General features: G+C 54.1%; 1 protein-coding gene across 2 annotated transcripts; it reads right to left on the reverse strand.

Moving 5' to 3' along the window:
* Positions 1-524: 524 nt before the first annotated feature.
* SCAMP2 (secretory carrier membrane protein 2) lies at positions 525-23,329 on the reverse strand. Of its 2 annotated transcripts, XM_032417774.1 has the most exons (10): positions 23,166-23,329; positions 10,878-10,946; positions 10,342-10,440; positions 9,677-9,805; positions 8,232-8,349; positions 7,655-7,783; positions 6,764-6,923; positions 5,640-5,741; positions 2,313-2,433; positions 525-2,116 (listed from the first exon to the last, which is right to left on the reverse strand). In XM_032417774.1, the coding sequence occupies exons 1-10, from the start codon at positions 23,220-23,222 to the stop codon at positions 1,982-1,984; spliced, it is 1,119 nt and encodes a 372-aa protein (XP_032273665.1). In that variant the 5' UTR covers positions 23,223-23,329; the 3' UTR covers positions 525-1,981. The 2 variants fall into 2 exon arrangements, with proteins under 2 accessions (XP_032273665.1, XP_032273664.1); XM_032417773.1 differs by lacking the exon at positions 9,677-9,805 and having other exon boundaries at positions 534-2,116.
* Between the last annotated feature and the right edge of the window lie 1,651 nt (positions 23,330-24,980).

A 24,980-nucleotide genomic window follows, 5' to 3' on the forward strand; every position in this document is an offset into this window, starting at 1 on the left:
GGCCGCGGAGCGGACTCCACGCTGCCCCCAGCGCCGCCCGCCGGGACTGCAGCGCGGTGGGCGGGGCGCCATCCCGCCCCGCCCCCACGGCCCCACCTCCCCCGGGTGCTCCAGGGGCCGCTTCGGGACGCCTCGCCACTGGAGATCACGTGGTGGGAGCATTAAGGTCACCGCCCCCGAGCCGAGGCCAGCAGATGAGGTCGCTGGGGGTAGGGGGGAATCCCATCCAGGCTTTATGGCTCACGTGAAGGGCAAGTGGGGAGGAGCCGGGCTGAGCAGGCGTGCCGGGTGCTGGGGTAAGAGTCAAAGAGGCTCCCAAGGGTGCCCCTCCGGCCCAGAACGAGCAGCTCTAAAGTAGAGATACTGGGACAAGAAGGTGCTTTTGGCCAAGTAGTCTCAGGAAGGCGCTTGGCCCCTCCCAGACCAGCCAGAGCGGGGTGGCCAGATGCAGAATCTTGACGGTCTCCTCACTTACCACTGGAGCAGCCAGCTCAGTGCAGGCTCTGTGGGCCACTCCCATCCTCCCAAGTCCACCAGACATTAGGACCAGTGTTGTCTGAAAATGTCTTGTTTTTATTTAAAGCACAAAAATTGAGACATAACATATACATTTGTACATGAAGAAAAAAATACCAGAAAGTTTACAAAACCTTGGTCACTGCCATGATCATTCAGTGGCTCTGGGGCTGAGTGGGCTGGGAGTCTGCACGCGGCCTCAGGATGGGCCCCAGGTCCCAGAGGCAGGCAGTTGGCCAGCTTTGTGAGAAGTCCCTTCAGTCCACACACCCACCCCGGTATACAGCCTTTAGAGGACAGGGTGGTTTTATCGGTGTCACCCCAGGTGCCCATCACACTGACACACCTGAGCAATCCCCAGGGCCAGTGACAGGTGACCTAGGTTCTACTGGGGATATGGGAGAACCCTCTGAAAAGTGGCTCATCAGTCCAGCACGAGGGATGCAGTTCTGGACTGATTCTTCGGCGCCCCCCCGGAAGAGTCATACACATGAGATATTGCTGGAGGGGAGAAGGCAGAGTGGGGTAGAATCTGAGGCCACGGCAATGGGCCACTGTCCCTCAGGAGGAAATCAAAACAGGGCCAAACCACACCAGGACAGTCAGACTCCACCTTCCTAGACAACTGTCAAAGGCTGGACAGGACTATTTGGGGTCAACGTCCTCCATCCCTCCCCATCCCCAAATCCCAGCCAACCCCACTGCACATTCAGTAAGTCTACAGAGGGGAGAGGGCTCAGAGAGGACCCCAGAGGGCACACGTGCCTCCCACACCAGGAAGGTGCAGGGGGTACTAAAGGGCTATAAATCTGTGAGAAACATAAGGCAGGGAAGAGCCTGGGAGCGACCATGCCAGAGGCTCTGGAAGTCCAGAGACCACCTCAGAGTGATCTGGGGAACAGAGCTTTCCATCCACCTGGACTGCAGCTCATCTAAAGGGGAGCCCTTGGGAGACCACCCAGCCTGGGCAGGAAGGAAAGGCAGGACTGTGGAAGCCACAGGCTGGGTCCGTGGAGCCAGATTCAGGCCAGGCCTACTGGGGGAGGAGTGGAGTCCCAGGATCCTGGCAGAAATAAAACTCCAGCTGGCATGGGCCCAGGTCAGCTGGTGATTGCAAGTGTGTACGTGTATGTGATGCGCGTGTGTGTATGTGTGTGTGTACACGTGTAAGGGGAAGTGAACTACAGTCCCACTGCTTCGAACCTACCAAACCACCACCAGAGAAGGAAAGACAGCTTTTTTTTTTCTTTTTTCTCTTGTGTAAAAAAAAAAAAATAGTCCCTGTCCCTCCCTCCCCTCCCCTCGGGCAGAATGGAGAGCTGGTGGCTGAGGAAGGAGGAAGGACCGAGCAAGACCCTCCCCAGGTCTGTGCTGGGCATAACCACTGTTTAAGGCACCCACGGAAAGTGCAGCTAGAAGGCAGGCAAGAGAAAAGGCTGGGGCAGACAAAGGAGAGTCAGGAGGACTAGTTCCCCTGGAAGGCTCCTCGGGCAGCAGATGAGGCAGCGCTGCGGAAGGTCCTATTGCTGAAGATGCCCTGGGAAAACTCCTCCTGGGCCTGCTGGAAGCTGGCCCCCGTCCGGCGGTACAAGGAGTGCACCTGGGGAAAGAGGCTGCGGTGAGAAGTGTGCCCTGGGGGCCCGCGTGACCTCCCCCGCGGAACCCTGGTGACAGTCACTGGACCTCTGGGGACCTGGGGGCCCAAGTGCCTCCAGTGATGGGCATCCCCAAGGCGAAGGCAGGAAAGAGGTGCCTTGCTTCCTCAGGTTGCTGTTGGCCCAGCACCCACCACTCACCCGCTTCAGAAGGAAGAGTGAGAGCACAGCGCACAGGGTGAAGAAGCCAGCCACCACCATCATGATGATCGACACAGCCAAGTGGTCCTGCTTCAGTGTAGACAGGGCTGCGATCCAACCACTGCAAAGGGGGGAGGAGGAAACCAGAGGGGACACAGTGAGAGTGGGCCCTAAAGGTCCCCGAGAGGGGCTCTTCTCTAAGTGGCCGCTGTAGGCTGACCGGCCACCACCCAGGCACCTCGCTGCAGCACAGAGCTGTGGGCCAGAAGCCCTTGGCCTGTGAGACGCCAGGCCTCTGTGAAGGCTGACAGGCCCCACACTGCCCTCAGAAGTAGTCCAGGGGAGGGCCTTTTCCTGCTGCTCTAGGGGACATGGAAAGCCTGGTTGCTCACTCCTGAAGCCCGCCCTCTGGGAATGAGGACCACTGGCCGACACACTGCATTCATCCCATCACCTCAGCTCCTCCTGCCGGGACTCAGGGCAACCCCTCTGCCTCCAGTCAGTCATGTTGCCTTCCTGAGCCCCAGTGTCCTTATCTATAAAAGGGGATATTCTCACATTTCCTGACTTAAAAACTTACTACAAAAAAACATGCAGTACTGGCACAAGGACAGACATACAGATCAATGTAAAAGAACTGAGAGTCCAGAAATAAACCGATACATCGCTCATCGACTGATTTTTGACAAGGGTGCCAAGACTTGGTGCTGGGTAGCCACATGCAAAACAATGAAGCTGGACCCTGACTTCAACCACGCACAAAAATTAACTCAAGATGGATCAGAGACCTAATAAGAGCTAAAAATAGAATACTTAGAAGAAAACAGTTTACTCTCCAGGACTCTGGGTTTGGCACTGGTCTTAGATATGACACTGAAAACAAGCAACAAAAGAAAAAAATTGGACTTCATCAAAATCGAAAGCTTTTGTGCATCAAAGGACACTATCACAAGAATGAAAAAATAATACACAGAAGGCAGAAAATGTGCTAATCTGATAAGTTAGTATCCAGAATATATAAAGACCTCAACAACAAAAAGGCAACCCAATTACTAGAGAAAGACCTGAACAGACATTTCCTCAACGAAGAAACACAAATGGCCTAAAAGCACGTAAGAGATGGCCAACATCATTAGTTATTCAGGAAAGGCCAATCAAAACCACAGCGAGAGGGGTGCCCAGGTGGCTCAGCTGCTGAAGCACCCGGGTGGGTCTTGGTCTCGGGGTCGGGCCCTATGTTGGGCTCCATACTGGGTGTGTATACACCTCTAGGCTGGGAACAAAACAAGCGAGGACCCTCGTACACTACCAAGGGAAACGGACTTACCATGTGACCCAGCAATCCCACTCCAGATAGATACCCAAAAGAACCAAAACCAGGTATTCAAAGACTTGTACGAAAATGTTCATAGCAGCACTGTTCACAACAGCAAAAAGGTGGAAACCGCCCCAGGGTCTGTCCACTGATGTGCGGACAAGTGGATGGACGAGTACTCCATAAGAAGTACTGATCGGGGGCGCCTGGGTGGCTCAGTTGGTTAAGCGACTGCCTTCGGCTCAGGTCATGATCCTGGAGTCCCTGGATCGAGTCCCGCATCGGGCTCCCTGCTCGGCAGGGAGTCTGCTTCTCCCTCTGACCCTCCCCCCTCTCATGTGCTCTCTCTCATTCTCTCTCTCTCAAATAAATAAATAAAATCTTAAAAAAAAAAAAAAAAAAAAAAAAAGAAGTACTGATCGGTACTGAAGTACTGATCCGTGTTACAGCACGGGCCTTAAAAACATCACGCTGAGTGAGGCCAGTGCAAAAAGCCACACACTGTACGGTCCCATTTATAGGGAATGTCCGGAGTAGGCAGATCCAGAGAGAGACTGAGAAAGAGCAGCTTCACGGCCGCCAGGGGCTCCAGGAAGGAGGGAGTCGGCTGCCTGCTGATGAGTACCGAGTCTCCTCTCGGGGATGACACAAATGTCCTAGAACTAGACAGTGGACAGGGCCTCATATCACTGTGGCTCTACTAAACGCCACTGAATTTTTTACTTTAAGATGGTTTAAGTGGTGGGGCGCCTGGGTGGCTCAGTCGTTAAGCATCTGCCTTCGGCTCAGGTCATGATCCCAGGGTCCTGGGATCGAGCCCCACGTCGGGCTCCCTGCTCAGCGGGAAGCCTGCTTCTCCCTCTCCCACTCCCCCTGCTTGTGTTCCCTCTTTCACTGTGTCTCTCTCTGTCAAATAAATAAATAAAATCTTTAAAAAAAAAAGATGGTTTAAGTGGTCAATAAAATAAATTTTATGTTCTGTGTATTTTATACTCGATAACAAGAAAGGGGGGGTTCTATCCATCCAGCCGTGGGGCTTGGGAGGTGAGGTGGGGAAGGCACTGGGAAGCTGGAGGCTGCTGAGGCTGCTGAGCTCGTGAGGGGGCAGGGCGGGGAGGGGGGAGGAGCAGGCCCGGACCAGAACTCGAGCCTTCTGACTCCTGGGCTGGGAAGCAAAGAGCACTTAGGCCACAGCCTGTCTTCCGGGATCTCACTGAGGGTAGTGAGTGATGACATTTTCAAAGAGAAAGGAGCCAGCCCAGAAACAGCAGGGCGAGACGGATGAGGGATGGCAGGAGGGCAGTGGGCACGCTCGGAGCGCAAGGTGAGTCAGCCCCCTCCCTCCACCCTGCATTTGCCAGCTCCACTGGAGGGAAGGGACCAAAGTAGTGCAGCCCTTCCAGGCTCGGGCTCTCAGCCAAGCGGCAGTCTGACCTTTCTGTAATGTTCCCTGTGCGCTGGGGCAGAAAGGAAAACATCAGCCGGCAGCTTTTCTTTTTGAGGCTAATTTTGAGCTGAGGACTCCAGCACCCAGGAAACTCAAGCCAGCTCTATGCTCAAAGCAAGAAGGAGAGGCTAGGGCTTCATCCTGACATTACAGGGCCTCTGGACAAAGTCACAGCACAGAGTCTGCAAAAGGCCAGGGCCTCTGTCGGCAGCTGCCCAAACCCGAGGGCTCGCCTGTGGCCTGTAGAAGTAGCACCAGCCTCTGGGAGGGCACAGCAGGGCAAAGGAAGAGGATGCAATCCTCATGGGATGTAGCCCTGGCAGCCTAAGGGTTCAGGGCAAGTCCACTCACAACACCCCAGAAAGTGGTGAACAGGCGAGGCAGTGAGTGGTGACTGGTGAAGAACTGGAGGGGCACAGAGGAGGACGCCAGCCAGCCCGCCCCCCACCTTCCCGGCCAGGGTGGAGGATGGGTCCTCGGGAGGGCTCTGTGGGAGCGAGGAGACAGGGCGAGAGAGGCCAGGCTGCCTCCAAAGCATCATCCCTTCATGCTGCCCAGGTCTCACCTGTCCCCCAGGCCAGGGATGCCAACCAGCTGGATGATATAGATCCCTATTTGACAAAAAAATATGAAGAAGAACACGAAGAAGCTGAAAGAGTTGTCGGACCTGTGGAGAGAGGGGGAAATCCAAAGTCACAAGTGGGCTTGGGGTTCACTCCTCAGTATTCCTCGCTTGGCATGGCATGAGGAGCCAGGATGGGAGTGCAGACAGAGCTCCAGGGGACCAAACGCACTGTCCAGAGGACACAGACATCCACAACCATAATCAAAGAGGGCTTGCCACTCACTGTCCTCCAGTTTGAGGGGTCAATGCTTGACCCCTTACTCAAAGAGCTAATAAAGTTGCTCCCCAGAGGAGACATAAAGAGCCTAACGGTCCATTTCCTGGGGTACGTATCTGCATTTCATAAGAGATAGATATAAATATCTAATAATAAAACCATTGGCCTGGGTGTAGAAAAGTTATTTGGGGAGCACAGAACTCTAGACCAAAGCCCATCTCCACGTCCTTGAGGGCTGGCGTACTGCCTGCGGAGTGCATGGGTTCGGCCACTGCCCGCCCCCTCCCTGGGGCCTGCTAGGCTCCCAGGCCTGAAAGCAGTGACTCGGAGGCACAATGCCACAAACCCTAGGGCTCTGTGAGGTGGATCCGCTCAGGCCCACAGTATCTATTCTAGGTCAACCGGTCTGCACTCAGCAGGCTCGAGAGAGTTTCTGGGGAGGCAGGAGAGAGGCGGAAACAAGCTAGGAGCGATAAGCCATGGGGAACTTATCAAAGTGGACCCCCTGAAGCCTCAGAAGGGAGGTGAAGAAGCCCCGCCCTTTTCCCAGTGACTGAAATCCTAGCGCATTAGATAGCATGGGAGCAGGTGGGAGCGCTAGGACCCCTCTCTAGGTCTCCAGTGCCTAGGCCAAGGACAGTGCCCAGAACAGACTGTGGGCACAACATCTCAGGAAAATGGCTCCTGACCCCCATCTGCTCCCACTGAGGGTGGGAATGGGAAAGTGGATCGCCCCACCATCCTGTTCTGCTCTAAGACTGGGATGGGGCCCCTGGGCGTTAAGGCCCTTGGCCTGCTACCTGGGATGCCAGCCATATACTCCCTGCCTTGCCCCAGCCCCACTCACCTGAAGGCCTTATAGATGGGTCGGTACCAACAAAGGAAGGCACAGGGGGTGAAGATGATAAACCACAGGATCGAAAGGCCAAAGTCCACTCCCTTGGTGCTGTCGACTAAGAACCAGGCCAGGCAGGCAAGCAGGTTCAGAAACAGAGTCACCGAATGCACTGGGGAGGGTGAGGAGAGAGACAGATGGGCTGGTGCCGAGGGGAGGGAAGGGCTCCCAGGCCTGGCAAACCACCCCCCGGAGAGGACGTGAGGTCCATACAGTGAGGGCAGTAGCAGAAACCCCAGTCCTTAGTCTGCACCAAGGCAGGGTGAGCTCCCCAATCCTGGTTTTCTGGGGCAGCAAAACCAGGGACCAAACCAGTTCCTAAGTGATAGTTCCTAAGTGAGGGGACAGCCCAAGCATATGAAGGAGGGCAGGGGGTGGAGGTGGGGATGCAGACTCAAGGGCTGATCCCTGGGGAAGAAGTCTTTCTTTCAGTGACTCTTGTCCCTGGCCCTGGAGGGCCCACAGTGGAGCTATAGGGAGTCTTATACCCGGCCGCACTCTTAGGAGCCGAGGGGCCTGTGGGGAGGGAGGACTTCACCTAAGGAGGGCCTTCACGGCCACTGAGCCCCACAGCAACTCTGACGCCTCCCACTAGTCCCGCCCTACTCGATCCGTGGTGTGAACTGGGGTGAGCGGGCCCTTCCGGGGAGGTTCCCGGGGCAGGGAGTAGACCGTGGAAGGCCAATCATGTGGGCAGAAGCCCCCCCCCCCGCCCCGCCGCCCCAACCCCGGCCCAGCACTGAGGAAGGCTGGAGTCTGCGGTGAGGAGCAGCCCGAGCGGACAGGGCTCTGGACTCACACCCCATTTTACCCCGGAGCTCAGGGGGCAGGAGCAGGACTCACACATCCAGAGATAGTAGAGCATCTTGCATATCCGCTGGTAGTCAGTAGGGATCTCTACCGAGAAATCCTGGTAGAAGCAGGGCTTGACGGGGCACCAGAAGGGCAGGGGCGGCCAGTTGTTCTCTCTCACTGCATGCGCAAGAGGCAACGAGGTCAGGCTTGGCCTCTGCAGCAGCACGTGGGGTGCACGCTCCAGCAGTTTATGGGCCAGACCAGGGCTCCCAGAAGGGCACCGGCAAGTGGGAGTCAGGGTCGCCATGGGTAGGGAGTGGGACGGGCAAAGTGGGATGGGGCACGAATACCCACAAGCCCACTCCAAGATAATGGATCCCAAATGCACTGGGAAACAGAGCAAAAGGGCCTAAGTGAGCTGGGAAGGAGTGCAGAAACAATCTACAGCCGCGAGGACCACGCTGCGGGCCTCCCGGCCTCCACCTCGCTGCTCTTCCGCCACTGGCACCGGCGCCACTGAGATGATCCAGAGCCCTACAGAGCTCCGGGGCTGCCCGGGACCAAGCAGGCTCAGGGAAGGCCCCTACCGCAGGCACGCTGGCCCACAGCCGGCAGTCTCCCTCACCGTGTAAGTTGGCCGCTGTGTTCTGCAGCTCCCGCTCCTTGCGCTCTAGCTCGGCTGCTTTCCTGTCCAGTTCTTCCTGCTGCCGGAGCAGGCTCGCCTGCGCTGCGGAGGCCACGGCCTGGGGGGCACGGAGCGTGGGGGCAGCCGGACGTGGGAGACAGGGGGATAGCGTCAGCCTGAGCAGGAGTCAGAAGGGCCTTGCCCCACACAGGGAGAGCCAATCCCAGCCCCACGGTGTCTTGGGTACCAGAGACCACCACAGAGACGCCAAGGTGGCCCGTCTCCTACTGCCTCGACACCTCTGTCCTCTTAGGTGTTAACCAGCCTTAAGCAGGGCTCTCGTCTCCCCTTCCTCCCTGAGCTTGAGATGAGAGAACTATCTCCCATTCTGGAAGCCAGGCAAAGTTCAATTAAGGTGACCTTTGGGGTAACAGCAAAGGGAAAACGGCCTCACGAGAGACTAACCTGTAACCAGAAACCCGGAGAGCTACACCTCACTTGAAGAGCCTGGAGGGTGGGGCGCCTGGGTGGCTCAGTTGGCTAAGCGACTGCCTTCGGCTCAGGTCATGATCCTGGAGTCCCGGGATCGAGCCCCGCGTCGGGCTCCCTGCTCAGCGAGGAGCCTGCTTCTCCCTCTGACCCTCCCCCCTCTCATGTTCTCTCTCTCTCGCTCTCTCATTCTCACTCTCTCAAATAAATAAATAAATCTTTAAAAAAAAAAAAAGAAAAAAAGAGCCTGGAGGGTGTGCATGTGAGGGGGACACAGTGGAAACCTGCTAGCAGTGAGTGCAGGGGAGGCACGCAGGGTGGACCAAGGTACACCTAGGGCCTCAGGGATCGAAGCATCACCCCAGCCCACCCCCAGGAGCGGCCCCCTGACGTCCACCTGAACTGTGACCGGCTACATCCCAGGCCAGCCCCCTCGGCTTGGCCCTGCTCTGCCTGGCTTTGACGACGTGCAGAGTCCAAGCTTTATTCCCTGTCCAGGCAGAGCAAGGCCTCCGAGGGAGGCCTCTAGGAAGCTCCAGGTGAGGCACTCCAGCCCAGGCCCCGGGCCCCGCTCCTGCCAGTGCTACAGCCACTGGCGCCCGGCTCCTGCGGAAGCCTACAGTCCTTAGGGAGCGGATATCAAACCAGTCATCCTGCAGGACGACAAGCCAGGCGATGTGCACACGCGCACGTGTGTGTGCATGTGTACGCCTACACACGCGCGCTCTCTCCCTCGCTCCGAAAGAGCTCTCCGAAGAGCTACGGCTGCCTTCGGGAAGTAAGTTTCAGGCCCCGGGGGCAAATGCAGGCCCAGAATTGACCCCGCTGGACCCCGCTGAGGGTCTTAGCCCCCCCTCCCAAGTCCGGTCAGACAGTGGGAGCAGCGTGGGGCCCACAAGAGTCCAAAGCCCGGCTCGGGCCTTGCCCTCACTCACGCTCATCTACACTTTGCCTACCTTCGGAAGATTTCGCATGTAGCTGTCTCTGAGAATACTATCTCCTCCTAGTAGCATCTGCCTCTCTGAGAGCTCACTCACTGCCAGGAATCTGGTAGGCAGGAACTTGCTGGCCTGTCTAAGCAGGAGCTGTAACATACAACTCCACTGTCACGCTCACCGGGGCGGCGGGCAGCACAGGACAGGGCGATGAGGTGACGGAGTACAGGGTCAGGACAAGGCAGGCAAGATTCACAGTATTTGGTGAAGGGACAAAGGAAAATAGGAAGGAAGGCAGGAATAAAAGAGGTGGAAAAAAGAAAAGTGAGAGAGAGAGAGAGATTCTGGGCCCCGAGTAAGAGAGAACAAACCCAAGGTTCCAGGAGGATCTGGAATGGCACAACAGGGGCAAATGCTCTCGCTGAAGACACCGAGGACTCCAGCCTGGTAAGTAGAGCTTATTTTTTGGTGGTAGTAGTGGGGTGGGGGTGAGGATCTAGGCTGGCTGAGCAGACTCTCCATGTGCAAGTGACCAGCTCCAAAGAGATGATCAAGAGGGCCCCTGAAGGGGAGCCAGGAATAAAGGCCCTCTGTCCACCCCCTCCCCCAATCTCAGGGCTCAGTTACTGGTCTGGGTGCTTCCCTTGCAGGAAAGGAGAGGCTAAAGGGATCTTTGTCAACAGTACCTGGGGGGTTGGCTGGGTTGGTTCCACCGAGGGCTGGAGAACCGCTGGCTGCGAGGGCCCAGGGAGCTGTGGGACAGGAACTGTTGTCGCGGCATTTGTCTGCGTGGGACACACCAAAGGAGGCAGGTGACTGGCTCCATCGGCCAGCCACTCAGGGGCAAACGCACAGCAGGGTGAGTGACGCGCCCCTGCCTCATCCCCTCGGGGGCAGGCCTGGGCCTACCTCTGCTGCTTCCTGGCCATCAAGCCTCCGGCGCTGGGCAATGTGGTGCTTCCCCCAGCACTCCTGGCCTTGCTGGAGCCACAGCTCCCCAGCACTGCCCTGCTCTCCTCGGGGAGGGGCCCAGATCACAGATCCCAAGGGGAGAACTGGTGACTTCTTCACCCTTCCCCCCACCCCAAGCTCATGTTAGGACTGTCCTTTTGAGGACTGAAACTTCTCAGAGCTGTCTCTGCCTCTGCCAAGGCTCCTTGCCCCAGAAACCTAGCACCAGCCAGAGGACCCAGGGACTCAGAAAGAGTGCATGCTCACCAACCTCTGAGAAGGGGTTGAATTCAGCCAGGCCACCTTGCGGAGCATTAGTCAGCTGGGTCACAGAGGGATCCTGCAAAGGTAAAAACAAAACAAAAAACAGCCATGAGATGCCTGGGGAGAAGAGAGAACCTTAATGAAGGGGAGGGACAGCGCCATCTCTTGGCCCCTCCCAGGGATACCTGGCTGAAGGGAGATTGCTGAGGCCCTCCCTGGGGGCCCTGAAAAGCCTCTCCAGGCTCCTCTCATGAGCCCAGCCCCTGCCGCATCAGAGCTGTGGTCTCTTCTCCCTTTCTGGAAAAGGAGGAGAGTTCAGCCCCGATGACTTCTCAGAAGAGACCCAGAGCAAGCTTCCCACTGTGAGACCTCGGAATAGATACCACCCATGTCCTTGTTAGTGCCCTTTCCAGATTCAAAACGGTTCACAGTATTTACCTCCAGGGACTGGGGTGTTGTTTTTTTTGGGGGGGGGGGGCAGGGGTAGAAACTTATTTTTTACTTCATAACCTTTCTTAACTGTTGTATTTATTATTTTACAGAAAACACTTATTCCTCTTCTTTTTTAAAGGACAGTTTAAGGTTCTGGAACAAAAACATGCTGCTGGCTGCCAATGCTGATTTTATTAAATCAGACACACTTGCTAGGAATAGAGGCATGAAGGGCTCAGATGAAAAGCCGGGAGAATGTTTTTGGGTTTTTTTCTGGATTCTTTTCAAAAAATGCAAAAATGTCCTCTGAACACAGTCTTCTCCTGAGTTTTCCTTCCTGAGTCTTCCCTTCCCCATCTGACCTCTGCCAAGGCCAGCCCTCTGGCCTAGGGCTGCCCAGCACTCCCTGTCATCTCCTTCACCCCAGCAGCCTCCGCCAGTGGCCTCATCCTGCCCCCTCCAGTCACTCTATCATCCCTTCCCCTCCCCCTTCCCCGTACATAATCGGTACGGGGCTCAGGTACAGCTCGACAGCGATGCCTGGGCTCTGGGAGAAACAGCTGTGAAGGACGGGCACCAGGCTGCTGGACTCCGCCAAGGCCCCGGTTACAAGGCCTCCCCTGGCCCCCCTCTGTGTACCTAACCCTCCCAACCCCCATTCCTCACTAGGGTCCACACGCTCCCATCCTGCTGGCCCAGCTTCACCTCCACAGAACAGATTCTCAAATATGATATTCACATTAGACAGACCCTCAGAGGACAATCCCCTCACATCTCAGATGTGGAAACAGACCCTCACCATGGTGCTGTACTTGTCTTAGTCTCAAAATGGCTGGCTCCCTATTCTGTACATTCATAGAACCAAGGGTCAGTGGTGAGTGCGTTCTCTCGTTTTTCACACATACCAATTCTCATCTTCCCACCTGGGCCTCTGATTCCTGACTGGTGAGACTGGCTGGCTGGCCCCAGGGCCTAGCCCAGGGCTGGGCACACAGCTCCAACCCACTTCTTCTCTCTGGACATACCTCATCTCTGCACCCCCACCCAATTTCCTCTGCAAGGAGGCCACGTGGCTATGTCCTTTCTGCTGGACACCATCCCTATCTGGTGGCCCCTGAAACTTGGACAAACTTGGACAAGGGGAGGTTCAGAAGGCCACCTGAGCTGGAGGAACTGGCCTTGAGGTTATTCGTTGGCTGAATGACTAGCAGATTTCTCCCAGAATCACTGGGCTGGCTTCCTGCAAGAAACATGTGGGGCTCAGGCTCTGTTCCCCTTTCCGACTCAGCCAAACACCAAGCCACAGCAGACTGGGTGAGCTGAAGTCACTGAAATCAGATCCACCATCCAAGGAACTGGTTACCTGAGTCTGTGTCACAGGACAGAGGACAGAGGGGTGGCTCTGGTAGCAGTTTCGGGTACTGGCCCACATGTCTGCCTGACGGGCACACATTTTAACAAGCAACCTCCAGACCATGAAGAGAGGTCATTTCCTTTACCAAGGTCAGCCAGGAGAGGATTCTGGGGGTGAGCGAGCTGCCTACTCTGCCTACAGTGATCTCTCCTCTTTTCTAAAATCTTCAAGGGGTCCTGGACCCCTCACCAGACTCACCATAAACAAACACTGTCTCCACTAGCAGGCTGTAGCCTCTGCAGCCAGATGCTTGTGTGTCTAGTTCAAACTCCTGGCTCCTAGTGCTTGCTGAAGGGCCCGATGCAGAGCCGAAGCCCCTGTGATGTGTGAGAGCACAGGCTGCGTGCTCTCCTCCACTGTCTGGGGAGGTAGGGCCCGAAAGCTGGGGGGCGCCTGCACGACTGCAGCAGTGCCAGGGCCCAGAAGCACCCTGCCTCAGAAGATGAGCCTGGAACGCTCTGGGAGACCTGGGCTCTTTCTGAGAGATGAGCAGCACAGGCCTGGCGGGGGAGGGAGGGAGCTGACATTTACTGTCTCCCGTGTGCCAGGCTTGCAGAGTGATGCTATGGTGAAGTTCTAGTCACCCCAGAACTGGCCACTGGGTCAAGCTGTCAGAAATGAAGGTTCTACCAGCCTTCCTCAACCTGGTTCCTCAAAAGAATTATGGCCCAATGCCCTAAGGCATCCACTGTCTGCAATGACTTGACGTCTCTCCTACGCATCTACAATAGTCCTGGTTCTAATCCATCCTTGAGAGAATGGAGAAAACTGTCACTTCAACCAGCTTCTTGTGCTCTGTGGCTCAGCTGAGCAGCCCTGGCTGAGAAAAGCTACAACGCCCCTCCCATTTCAATGCCATGACCACCCTGTGAGGAGTTTGCAGCTGGAGAAAGCCCCAGCTCAGAAAGAGGAAGTAGTCTGTCCAAGATCCCAGGGGTAGTGGCTGAGCCGGATCCTGAATTTGTCTATCTCCAGGGACACAGTGGTAAGCCTGAGAGGGGAAGGCTTGTTCAGCAGTGCGCCCCCAAAGCCTAGTGCAGTCGACAAATGAAAGGCGCTCCATGTGGATGAATGAAGGAACCCCACTCCTGAGGAACACTGATAGGGCACGTGAGTGACCAGGACAACTGTTTCTGTTCAGTTTTCTATTCCTGGACTTCAGGAAGTCCTTGGGGAACACCCATGGTAGCAGACATGCAGAGTCTTGTACTAAGGACCACACTGACTGGTCTGAATGAAGACCCTCAGCTTCTACTCCAAACCACAAATAAGAAGTCCACAGCAGCAATCTCCTTTCCCACTCGCCAAGCATCAGCTGACTCTTAAGTGGGTCAAGTAGTTATTTCAAGGGATGGCAAGAGCTGAGTTTCACCTGTAGAGAGGTAACCTAAAACCCCCTTGGTACACAAAGGACTCAGACCGGCTAATGCCCTTCGTTGAATTTGTAACAAAGAAAACGCGCCTGCACTCAGTTCTTTTCATTCAGGGGTGAGGGACACACCAAGACGAAGAGGGTGCAACTCTTGACCTCCTGGAGCCAATGATGGATGGTTCTAGCAGGGACATGCGTGCACAGCACAAAAGCCCAGGGCAGAGTGAAGAAGGGAGGGGAGGGGAAGGCAGGGGAGGGGAGGAGAGGCCCACCACCGCGGGGGAAGGGGAGCCCTTCGTGTGACTTCAGTGTCAGTGTCAGGGAACAGAGAGAAAAGAGGCAGGCAGGCAGGCTGGAGCTCGCCAGGAAGGGCCAGGAAAAACACACTTGTTTCCAGCCAGTCACTTTCCATGTCACAGGTCCTGGCTGTGCTTGGGCTGTGACTTTTCCTTGCTTTTCCATCCTGCATTCCACCCAAGCTCCCCATGTGGGATTTATTTCAGGCTCCAAATAAACACATTAAATAAACACTCTTCAACAACAACAACAAAACTCAGGCATTCTCTCTGGGAGGCAGAGTTACCAATACTTTGGAACCTCCGTGAAGTCCTATTTGCTTTGGAGACAAGGCTGTGTGTCATATGACAAAAAAGGGCAATCATTCCCAGACTGGCTGGCTGGGTCCCAAGTGAAAAGAGCCACAGTTAACCTTGGTACTCTCTTACCTGAGAATCCATCATGAGGAAATACGATAAAAATATGTAAAAATCTGTATCTGCAAAGATATTTATTGCACCAATATTTACAATAAGAGAAAAAAATCAGGGGCGCCTGAGTGACTCAGTTGGTTGAGCATTTGATTTTGGTTTCCGCTCAGGTCATGATCTCAGGGTCGTGAGATCGAGCCCTAAGTCAGGCTCCACACTCAGCAGAGAGTCTGCTTGAGGTTCTTTCTCTCCCTTTCCCTCTGCCTCTTCCCCCATTCACTCACATTCTCTCTCTTTAAAAAATAAATAAAAACTTAAAAAAAAAATCAGGAAACAACTTAAGTAACCAACGACAGTAAGCACAAGAATGTTTTGGTACATGTCCCCTCAGTGGTCTGAACAGCCATTAAAAATCACAGCTATGGACACAGGGTACAATATAGAAAAGGCTTTGTTATATGAATCCCAAATAACAATTTTGTCAAAAGCACTCATATGAAAAGAGACTGGCAGGAAAACACATCAAAAGAACAATGGTTGCAAAAGGCAAGAAATCTAAATGATCTAATTTGTCTTCCAAATTTTCCATATGATTATGTTATTTTTACCTTAAAAGCATGCGTACCCACACATTTTAAAAAGAGCCCAAGGGGGGCGCCTGGGTGGCTTGGTCGTTAGGCATCTGCCTTCGGCTCAGATCATGATCTAGGGGTCCTGGGATCGAGTCCCGCATCGGGCTCCCTGCTCAGCGGGGAGCCTGCTTCTCCCTCTCCCACTCCCCCTGATTGTGTTCCCTCTCTTGCTGTGTCTCTCTCTGTCAAATAAATAAATAAAATCTTTGGGGGAAAAAAAAAAAGAGCCCGAGGACCCACCAAATGAGCAAGGTGCAGGTGGGGCCTCTCTCCCTGCCACGGCAGTGATGTACAGAGCAGCCCAGGAAAGTGAGGCTGAACCACCTGGCCGGGCACCAAAGGCCCTCCAGGACCCGGTGCCAGCACCCTGGGCAGCGGTCTGTCCGTGGTCAAACTGAGCCACATGCCACCTCCTTCCACCTTTTTTCCTCCCTACACAAACCGTCCCACACCAAGCACAGAGCTAGGACACTGGAAAAAAGCCTTGGTTCCTGCCCTCAAGAAGCGGACAGCGCAGAGAACAGCAGGCAGGGCGGGAGGTGGGGCAGGATGCGCACTGGAACAACTGCTTCATGGAGGGAGGGAGGGGAGGCAGGGAAGGCTTTACTCAGGGGGCACCTGAGCTGGATCTTGAGCGATGACAGGCGTTTAGCAAGCACGAAGGAGGGAGGCACAGCAGCTCTACAGGATGTGGGGCGACCCAATCGGGTGGAGGCCAGAATTCACTCAAGGCAGGACCAAGGACACAGAAGTTTACTGAAAACACTGCAGGGGGGTAGCGGGCAGGGCAGCTAAGGAGAGATGGTCTGCCACGAGGCAGTGGTGGGGGCTGTAGTTAGGGGGGAAGTGAGGAGGTATAGGAACATATGGAATTTTCCTTTTTTGGTACCTGTGCCCGGTTGTAAGCAGCCCATTGGTCAGCCGGGGCTTATGGATCTTCTGAGGTGGGTCACTTAATAAGCCTGTTTGCATTTAGCTAGGGGGACACTGTGGGCCCTTCTACCTGACTCAGGTTTCCAGGGCTCAAGCCTGTTGCTTAAAAGCAGCTTCTAGGGGCGCCTGGGTGGCTCAGTTAAGCGTCTGACTCTTGGTTTCAGCTCAGGTCATGATCTCAGGGTGGTGAGATCAAGACAAGGGTTAGGCTCTGCGCTCAGTGGGCTATCTGTTTGAGATTCTCCCTCTCCCTCTGCCCCACCCCCGCTCTAAAATAATCTTTAAAAAATAAAAAATAAAAATAAATAAAAAATAAAAGCAGCCTCTACACAGGAGACAGTTCCGGGGGCTGTGGAGTGAAGAGTATGGAAAGAGGAGCCAGGAGCACCAAGGAACCAGCCTGCAGCAGGGGTCAGGCCAGGCTGCGGGAGTTTGGACTCCATCCCATGGGCAGCGCACGACAACTGGAGACCAGCATCTCTGCCGCAGTGAGGAGTGTGCCGGGGGGAGGGGCGGGGGGCGCTGGCCAGGACCGCAGTCCCCAGGGGTGACAGTGAGGACTGGACTAAGGCATGACAGCTGGGAGTGGAGGAGGGGGACAGACTCCAGACGCCCTGCTCAGGGAGATGCCACGGGCTCGGCCACTCTCTGGGCAAGAAAGGGGGAAGGGAAGTTGAGGGACTGGGTGGCTAGCTTGGGTGACTGGTGAACAGTGCCACTGCTGAGCAAGATCAGGGATCATGGGGGAAGAGGAACAGGTTTTTCAAGGAGTGGGTGTGTGGGAGCAGGGAGAGGCCCGGAGAAGATATCGAGTTGGTCTGGAGATACCTACGGACTAGGTCTGCTTGAAATGGTTGGCAACGTCCAGGGGAGACATGAGAATACTGGCTGAAGCTCAGGAGATGGTAAGGGCTAGAGTTCTAGATTTGGTTTGTCTTTTTTTTTAAAGTAGGCTCCACACCGGATGTGGGGCCTGAACTCACAACCCTAAGATGAAGAGTCGCACACTCTACCAACTGAGCGAGCCTGGCGCCCTTAGAGCTTTAGATCTATGATCGCGGATGAGGATGCTGTTCTGAAGCCATAGTGAAAGAGGACTTCGCTGCCTCCGTTTTGACCTCAAGCATTCTAGCTGGGTTCTTCTTTTTTTTTTTTAAGATTTTATTTATTTATTTGACAGAGAGAAACACAGCGAGAGAGGGAACACAAGCAGGAGGAGTGGGAGAGGGAGAAGCAGGCTTCCCGCGGAGCAGGGAGCCCGATGTGGGGCTCGATCCCAGGACCCTGGGATCATGACCTGAGCCGAAGGCAGACGCTTAACGACTGAGCCACCCAGGCGCCCCTAGCTGGGTTCTTCTGTCCAGCTTGTCCATGGGTGCAGGCTGAAGACCCCGAGGGCAAAGCGTCCTGCGATGGGAAACGAATCCACGCCCTCAAGCAACAAGGACTGTCCAGAGCCAGCAAGGTTCCACAGGTGACTGACTTGAACACAATGAGCAATTTAACCCTCACTGCCTACCTGGCACACACCGACCTTTGTCCCACACTTTCCTGAGATAAACCTGGAAGGCTTTTCCGGCACTTTGGAGACCAGCTTTGAGATGCTAGCCCGCTGTCTTCCCGGGGTCGGCCTCACTGCCATAAACTCCTCTCTGGTTTCACCACCACTTGTCTCTCTGCCTCTGGATTTTGTCAGTGGCAAGTGGCCGAACCTGCTGTTTGGGTCCCCAGAGCCAGGTGCTCCTGCACCCCATGTGCTGGCTACAGTGTAAACGGAAGAACTTACTCAGAGAGGCATACGGTGAGAACAAAATCAAGGACAGAACTCCAGGTTTCACGGCCTGAAAAAAGGCGGAAGGTGGTGAGAGTCCCAGCGTTAAAGAGGCCGGGACAGAGAGAACAACCAGAGGGACGGGCCAAGCGAGCGAGTGTGCCCCAAGCAGCAGATGTGTCCCAGGCCCACAGCGGGAGAGGCGGCAGGCTCTCAGGGAGGGGGAAGAAGTACCTGGGGCTGCAGGGCATAGTGTGCAGAAGCGACTTGGTTCTTGGTGCTCCGTCACCTGAAATAGGAAATACCCTCTCCTCCCATCTGCCAGGCTCTCTGCTCTCGGCCTAAGCCTGTCTACCACAGGACTCTGCCCTTCCTCCTCAGATCCCTCGCAGCTCCTTCTGGCAAGTTTTGACTGCCCTCGTCATACCCAGTGTTATCGTGAACAGCTAGCATTTCTTGGCTCTCCTGCCAGATCAGAAGCTCTGGCAGGCCATGTGCTCATTTACCCCCATCTCCTGCACAGGCCTTTGGAGCAGCAAAAGCTCAGTGACGGGGCGCCTGGGTGGCTCAGTCGGTTAAGCGTCTGCCTTCGGCTCAGGTCATGATCCCAGGGTCCTGGGATCGAGCCCCGCATTGGGCTCCCTGCTCAGCGGGGAGCCTGCTTCTCCCTCTCCTTCTGCCTCTCTCCCTGCTCATGCTCTCTATCTCTCTTTAAAAAAGGCTCAGTGATGCGCATCGCAAGGGAGCACTGCAGGACAGGTCACACCTTGCTGATGTGCACAGCACTCTTCTCTGAAAGAGTGGCAAGTATCCCTTGTTTGTCCTGGTTAAATATCACCATTGCTCTGAACACAGGATTATCCTACTCCAAGTAGCTGCAAAGAAAACAGAAGTGTAGGGCTCAAGTTCAGCTGTGTGTCTAGCCAGGCGCTTTCTAGCACCCAGGCTGCCGCCAGGTGCCAGCCAGAGAGGCAGGGAGGGGACTCCCCCCCCCCACCCCCCAATCTGGCAGCTGTCTGGACTCCCACCATCAGAACTTGACCATTTTCAACTTTCTTGAGACAGTGCTCCTATTCCACAGGGAAGTTCTAACAGGTCCATCTGGTGGTTTTAAGAATTCCCGCAGTTACAGTCAAGCTGGAGCCCACCCTCTCTGGGAAGTGGCAAAGCCTCGGTGTCTGTGCGGGGAGCTTTGTTCACACCCAAATAACGTTTCTGCCACCACTCTCTCCTCCCACAGGAGAGGAACGTTTTAAATCCTTGGGAAGCAGCCACACCACTGAGATTATCTTTTTTAATTGTGAGAAGGCAACGTGTGAAAGTGATACTGTGCGATCTGGCAAGTCACGGCGCCGGAAGGTTTTCTCTGTTCAAGCACCACCAGCTACTTCACGTCCCCTCTTTGGCATCGGTGCTGTCTGCCTGGGGCAACGTGGCAGAGATGCCCAGCAGGAAAGCAGCCCGGGCACGGGCCTGGGTGACCTGCTTGTCGGCAGACTGCTGAAAACTCAGCCCGCTCCCTCTTCACCACCGGACAAGCCTTCCTGAGAAGGTTTTGGGAGCAGACGCGCTGGAATCAGTCCAAAGCAGGACCCTCATACCCAGAGAGTGCAGAGCAGATGCACCATAATTAACAGAGGGATGAGGGAGTGCCAGGGGCGGTTGTGAAATCGGTCATCCTTGGCTTGAGCTTCCTGCTTCCTCCTGGAAGTCTGGTAAAACCTCTGCTGCACTCTTGTGACAACGTTGCACTCACAGCTCTTACGCTGCAGGAAGTTTGCTAAGAATCCCAATTATAACTCTACGCAAAGAAGAGGTCATAAAAGCCCACGCCCACAGCGCAGGAGGGGGTGCGGGGGGAGCAGGAAGTGGATAAAAACACAGGTAAAGAAGTCAATTTAAAGGCACACCGGAAGTTGCACGGCCTATTACAAGAGCTAGCAGAAAAAAGACTCCATGGTTGGATAACTCTGAGAAGTGCTGGGTCAGATAAAGTTGAGGAAATATCTTTACTGAAGGACTGCTCAGAGCCTTTCACAAACTAACAACCCTTGTCTATCTGCAAGAAAAATGGAATACAGAGTGATTCCCAAACTTATTTGACTACATAACCCTGAGCACCTTTCAGGGCTGGTATTACTCAGAAATAGGCTGTTAAAAAACACAGCATACGTGTCTTTTTTTTTCTAAAGAGTATTCTTATCCTTTTTTTTTTTTTTTGAAAGATTTCATTTATTTATTTGACAGAGAGAGACAGCGAGAGAAGGAACACAAGCAGGGGGAGTGGGAGAGGGAGAAGCAGGCTCCTGGCTGAGCAGGAAGCCCGATGCGGGGCTGGATCACAGGACCCTGGGATCATGACCTGAGCCGAAGGCAGACGCTTAACAACTGAGCCACACAGGCGCCCCACAGCATTTGTGTCTTAAAAAGCACAGTATAATCTGTATTATTCCAGCCCCACACACTGGGGGAAAAAACTTGGGTAGCTAACACTGATCAGTGAGTACTAACTAAAACTCACTTAGCTAGTACTATCACCCCTACCAGTACTCTCATTTCAAGAATGGGGGCAGTGATGATGAAGATACAGTCTTCCCTTAGCTGGCCTAAATAACCCCAACGCAGTTCAAGACCAACATGTGAACTTCAAAAGCCCCAGATGTGGGCTCCTTCCTGCTGCGAATTAGCTGGTGACTCTGACATGTCCCATCCTTACTGGGGTCCTGGTTTCCTCCTCTCTAGACTGAGGGGTTACAATAGATTTCTGAGGATGCTCCGGCTCTAATAGTCCACCATGGACTACACTTTCATGACCCACCACGGAGTGACGGAAAACATGACTCTGCTCTGAAAGCTGGCTAGGTGTGACAGTTTCTGAGCCTATCGCCTCTCCCCTTGCTCTCTCCTGAGCTCTGTGCTAACACCCTGGGTAAATGAAGCTGGGCTCACACCCAGTCACCCCAGGGCTGTACCCTCCCAATGTCCCAGCCCTGGAAGTCAGGGAAGCAAACACTTCCATCACAAGGACAGGGAGGGCAGCTCTCCAGGAGAGCTGGAGGGCCTCATATCCAAAGTTCCTTCTCCCCACGGGACTGTGTGCCAAGAGGAAAAACCCAGCCCAGGGTAAGGAGGAGCAGAGTCACAGCCAGGCAGCTTTCGTCTTCCCACACAGGATTCCCCACCAGATGTTGCTCTTTACGGGACCACGGCTGCTTCCTGTCCTGCCATATCCTGGGGCTGCCTGACGGACAGACTGTCTCGCTTGAATGCAGAAGTTACTTCTACCACAGTTTGCACAATCATTCCTGGGGCTGAAGATGTGGTTTAGGCCTAAGACTTTCAAGCTGTTATTAATACAGGGCAGCACTCAGGCCAATTATCTCGCCCACTGCTAGCGCTGGGGACAAGCTCTCTGCATCTCTGGACAGCTGACTGCCTCTCAGATAGCAGCACACATTTTATTTCTGATTCTGACAGGGAAAAAAAAAAAAGCCAATCATTACACAGAACGTATTCCAAGAGACTACTAGATCCTTACTAAAACTCAAAGTCCAGTGTTATAAAGCAGTTTTGTAATTAAACCAAGCTCTTACCAGATGGCACTTGCAGAAAAAAAAAGATGCAAATGTTTTTTCTTTACTCAACTAATAGAGATGACTGCATTACATAAGAGACAAGGTCCCTGCAAAGGTTCCGTCAAGAAGCATTAAGCTGCAAGAGTAATGTTCAGGATGTTACAAAGACCAAGCTACTAAAATTTGCCCTGAGGGCTCCCTTTGACTAAATATCTTGAGACCAAGAAAGAGGCATAAAATGTTCACTTGGACAGTATACAATTATTCCCTGCTAGTCTCCTTTGTCTTTGCTCTGACCCTTGAAGGAATTCAAGGTGAGAAAGCTCATACTGTGAGTTGCAGGAAGGACCCCTCTAAGTACTTCCCCCCCACCTGCAGGAAACTTCGCAGCTGCCAATGACCAGAATAAAATACAAGCAGGATGAGTTAATGCGCCTGGTGACATCCTGACAGAGCAGAAACCTCAGAGCTCATAAATCACCAGTCAGCACAATTAAGCTTCCCTAGAACTGGTTTTGAGCAGACATGAAACAAGAGGCACAAGAGATCTGGAGCTAACAGGAGCCCCAGCCCTTCATTGTGGAAAAAGAATACCCCTGTACCCTCAGCTAAAAGGCAGAAAGGTTTCGGCTTTAAGTAGGAAGACTTCTTCAGCTATCCTTTGCTCAAAAGATCAGGCCAGCTCAAAGGTCAACACATCTCAACTACCCTGCCAACACACACAGGTCCATCAGACCACACTTCTTGTGCTTCAAGACCCTCAGAGCCCCCTCACTTCTCCTCCCTCCCTAACCTGGGCTCTCTCTCCCATCTAGCCAAATCCCAGTCCAAACTAGACCCGTGGCCAAGGTGTGGAATTCTTATAAAGTCCATATTTCAGCGTGCGTTGGCTACCTCCCCACCCTCTCCCAACCTTCCTTTCCTAGCAAATCTCAGTGGGTCTCCTAACCTTGTAGGCTAGTTCGGCTGTTCGGGGGGTGAGGGGAGAGCTGAACTTGGGATCTTCCCACATTTCTCCTTCCCACTAGAGGCTTCCACCTCTTCATTACGTTGTTGTCACCCCCTTTCCTAACGTGACTCAAGGCAGATGTCTCCCCAAGACTGCGGGATGGGGTAGCCACACTTCCCCCTCACTTGAAGTCGCTTCTCTCCCCGACGCTGGGGGTCTCCCTAACCGCGTCTGCTTCAGTCCCCTCCCCTAGCAGGGTCCAGCCAGAGGGGCGACAGCCGGGGAGCTAGAGGGTCCCACCACCTCTCCCCAAGCTACAGCGCCCCGCCCCCTCCGCTGTTCCACCTGCTGCTAGTCCCGCCCCCCAAACACTACTATAGGCCAGCCCTCAGAGCCCATTCTCCCATTGGGCAGACAGCCCGTCTCTCCTACGCCACGTCTCCCCGCTCCAGCGAAAGAGGCCGGGGCCGCGGCCTTCGGCACTAGAGAGAACTGAGTTGGGGCCTCTACCTGGAAGGGGTTTACGTCCACTGGGTCTGCGAAGGGGTTGGTGTCGAAGGACGACATGGCGGTCGGGGGCTGACGAGCGAGCTCCGCGAGCGCTTCTGTCTCCGGGCACCCAGACCCAGCGGCGCTCTCCGTGCAGACCCTCCACTTCCGGGAGCGAGGCAGCCGTTCTGGCGCAGGCGCAGCGCCCTCCCAGGAGGGCGTGGCCCTTGACGTCACAGAGGTCCGTCCCGCCCTCCTGCCCAACCCACTACAGAGCGGCGGGCGGGCGTTTGGCTTCCATCCGCTCATTACCTACATTTGCACTTCGGGACTAGGGGCGGCGCCCAGGCAAGACGGAAGTGGAGACGTTCCCAGCAGTCTGAGAGCTTCCAACTTGTGTTGGAAAATTCTCAAGTAAACTCCGCTAAGTGGAGTCGGAAAGTTAACCCTTTCATTTCCCTGGAGGGCAAGTTTGGGAAGTCGCACTGGTCCAGGCAGGAGACTGGAGTCTGAGCCTATTTCGGCGGGAGTGGGGGACGGAGTTCCTGACCCAAGAGGACTTCGCTGAGCTAGGCGAGGGTTCTGGTGGTAGAGCCGAGCAGAGGGGTTCTTCTCGGAAGAACCGACCGTGCAGCTGTCCCACACACGTGCTGAGCCCTGATTCTTTTAGGTGTTGCCCCCTGCTGTCAAGTTTTATCGTTTTAGTGATGAGGATCCCTGAGCCCAGACAGGTTTAGGGCCTGAGCTGGGATTTGAATCTGGACATCAATTATTTGTTAAGGGAATGAGGGATTTCAACAATGCGGTTGATGGCTGCTCCCCACTATCCTTATTTCTTCATGTCTTTCTGCTCTGCTCATTTCTGCTGCCACCGAATCCAGCCACTGCCATTCTTTACCCTGCTCTCGTACAGGGCTGCTAATTGGTCCATTGTTGTTTATGTTGTAAACAGAAATCGCTTTAAAGGGGACAAAATACTATAAAATATTATAACAATATCGATAATTTAAAATATTATTATAAAATAATATGACATTTTATTTTTTTAAACCTTACTGCTTAAAGTCTTTCAATTATTTTCCATAAAGACCCGAATTCTTGTATGGCCTCTAGGTCCTGTAGGATCTGCCCCACCTATCCAGCCCTCCTAGTGGCTTTTCAGTTCCTCAAACTTCCCTTGTTCCCTCCCACCTGGGGGCCTTTGCCCATGAAGTTCCCTCTTCCTGGTGTGCTTTTAGCCTATGCCCTCATCAGCCCTAGTTAACCGCTACTTATCCTTTTATCCAAGTTCAGATGCCCCCTCTTCAGGAGTGGCCTCTCCACTCTATAGGTTAGATCACCTCCTTCTACCACAACAAATGCTTATATTACCTTGTAGTTTTGCTTCATAATAGGTATTGCAGTATACACTTGTATTGGTGGTTATTTGTTTATGTCTGTCTCACTCACTAGACTGTAAGCTCCACAAGGGCAGGAGTAGGGTCTGTTTTGCTCATTGTTTTATTTCTGGCACTAACATAGTACCAAGCACATGATGGGCAATAAGTAAATATTTATTGTTTACCTCATCCACTTTTCTTACCTTCCTCTTTCCTGTCTAAATTCCAACTTCTCCCAGAAGGTTCATATGGCTAGGGGAGTGGGGATGAGGAGAAGGAGAGGTATTCAAAGGTAGCAGGTATGTGAGATGTGCTGTTTGTAGGATTCTTGTATTTTCCATTTTATTATTCCTTAGTGTAGGGTGAAGCTTCCTTTGAAGTGCAGGCTGATTTATCTGGGCCAGGGGACCCTGGGGTAGGAGGATGTCCACAGCCGGGCAGAACATTACAGAGAAAA

Source organism: Phoca vitulina, unplaced genomic scaffold (genome assembly GCF_004348235.1).
Source record: "Phoca vitulina isolate PV1807 unplaced genomic scaffold, GSC_HSeal_1.0 scaffold20, whole genome shotgun sequence".
Lineage (NCBI taxonomy): Eukaryota > Metazoa > Chordata > Mammalia > Carnivora > Phocidae > Phoca > Phoca vitulina.

Excerpts from the sequence above, each read along its gene's own strand:
- SCAMP2 (XM_032417774.1), bottom strand. The coding sequence starts at position 23,222 with ATGTCGTCCTTCGACACCAACCCCTTCGCAGACCCAGTGGACGTAAAC. Across the intron at positions 9,806-10,341 it reads CAACCCAGCCAACCCCCCAG|CTCCTGCTTAGACAGGCCAG; the intron begins GTACTGTTGACA and ends TGTATGTTACAG. Across the intron at positions 8,350-9,676 it reads ACATGCGAAATCTTCCGAAG|GCCGTGGCCTCCGCAGCGCA; the intron begins GTAGGCAAAGTG and ends CGTGCCCCCCAG.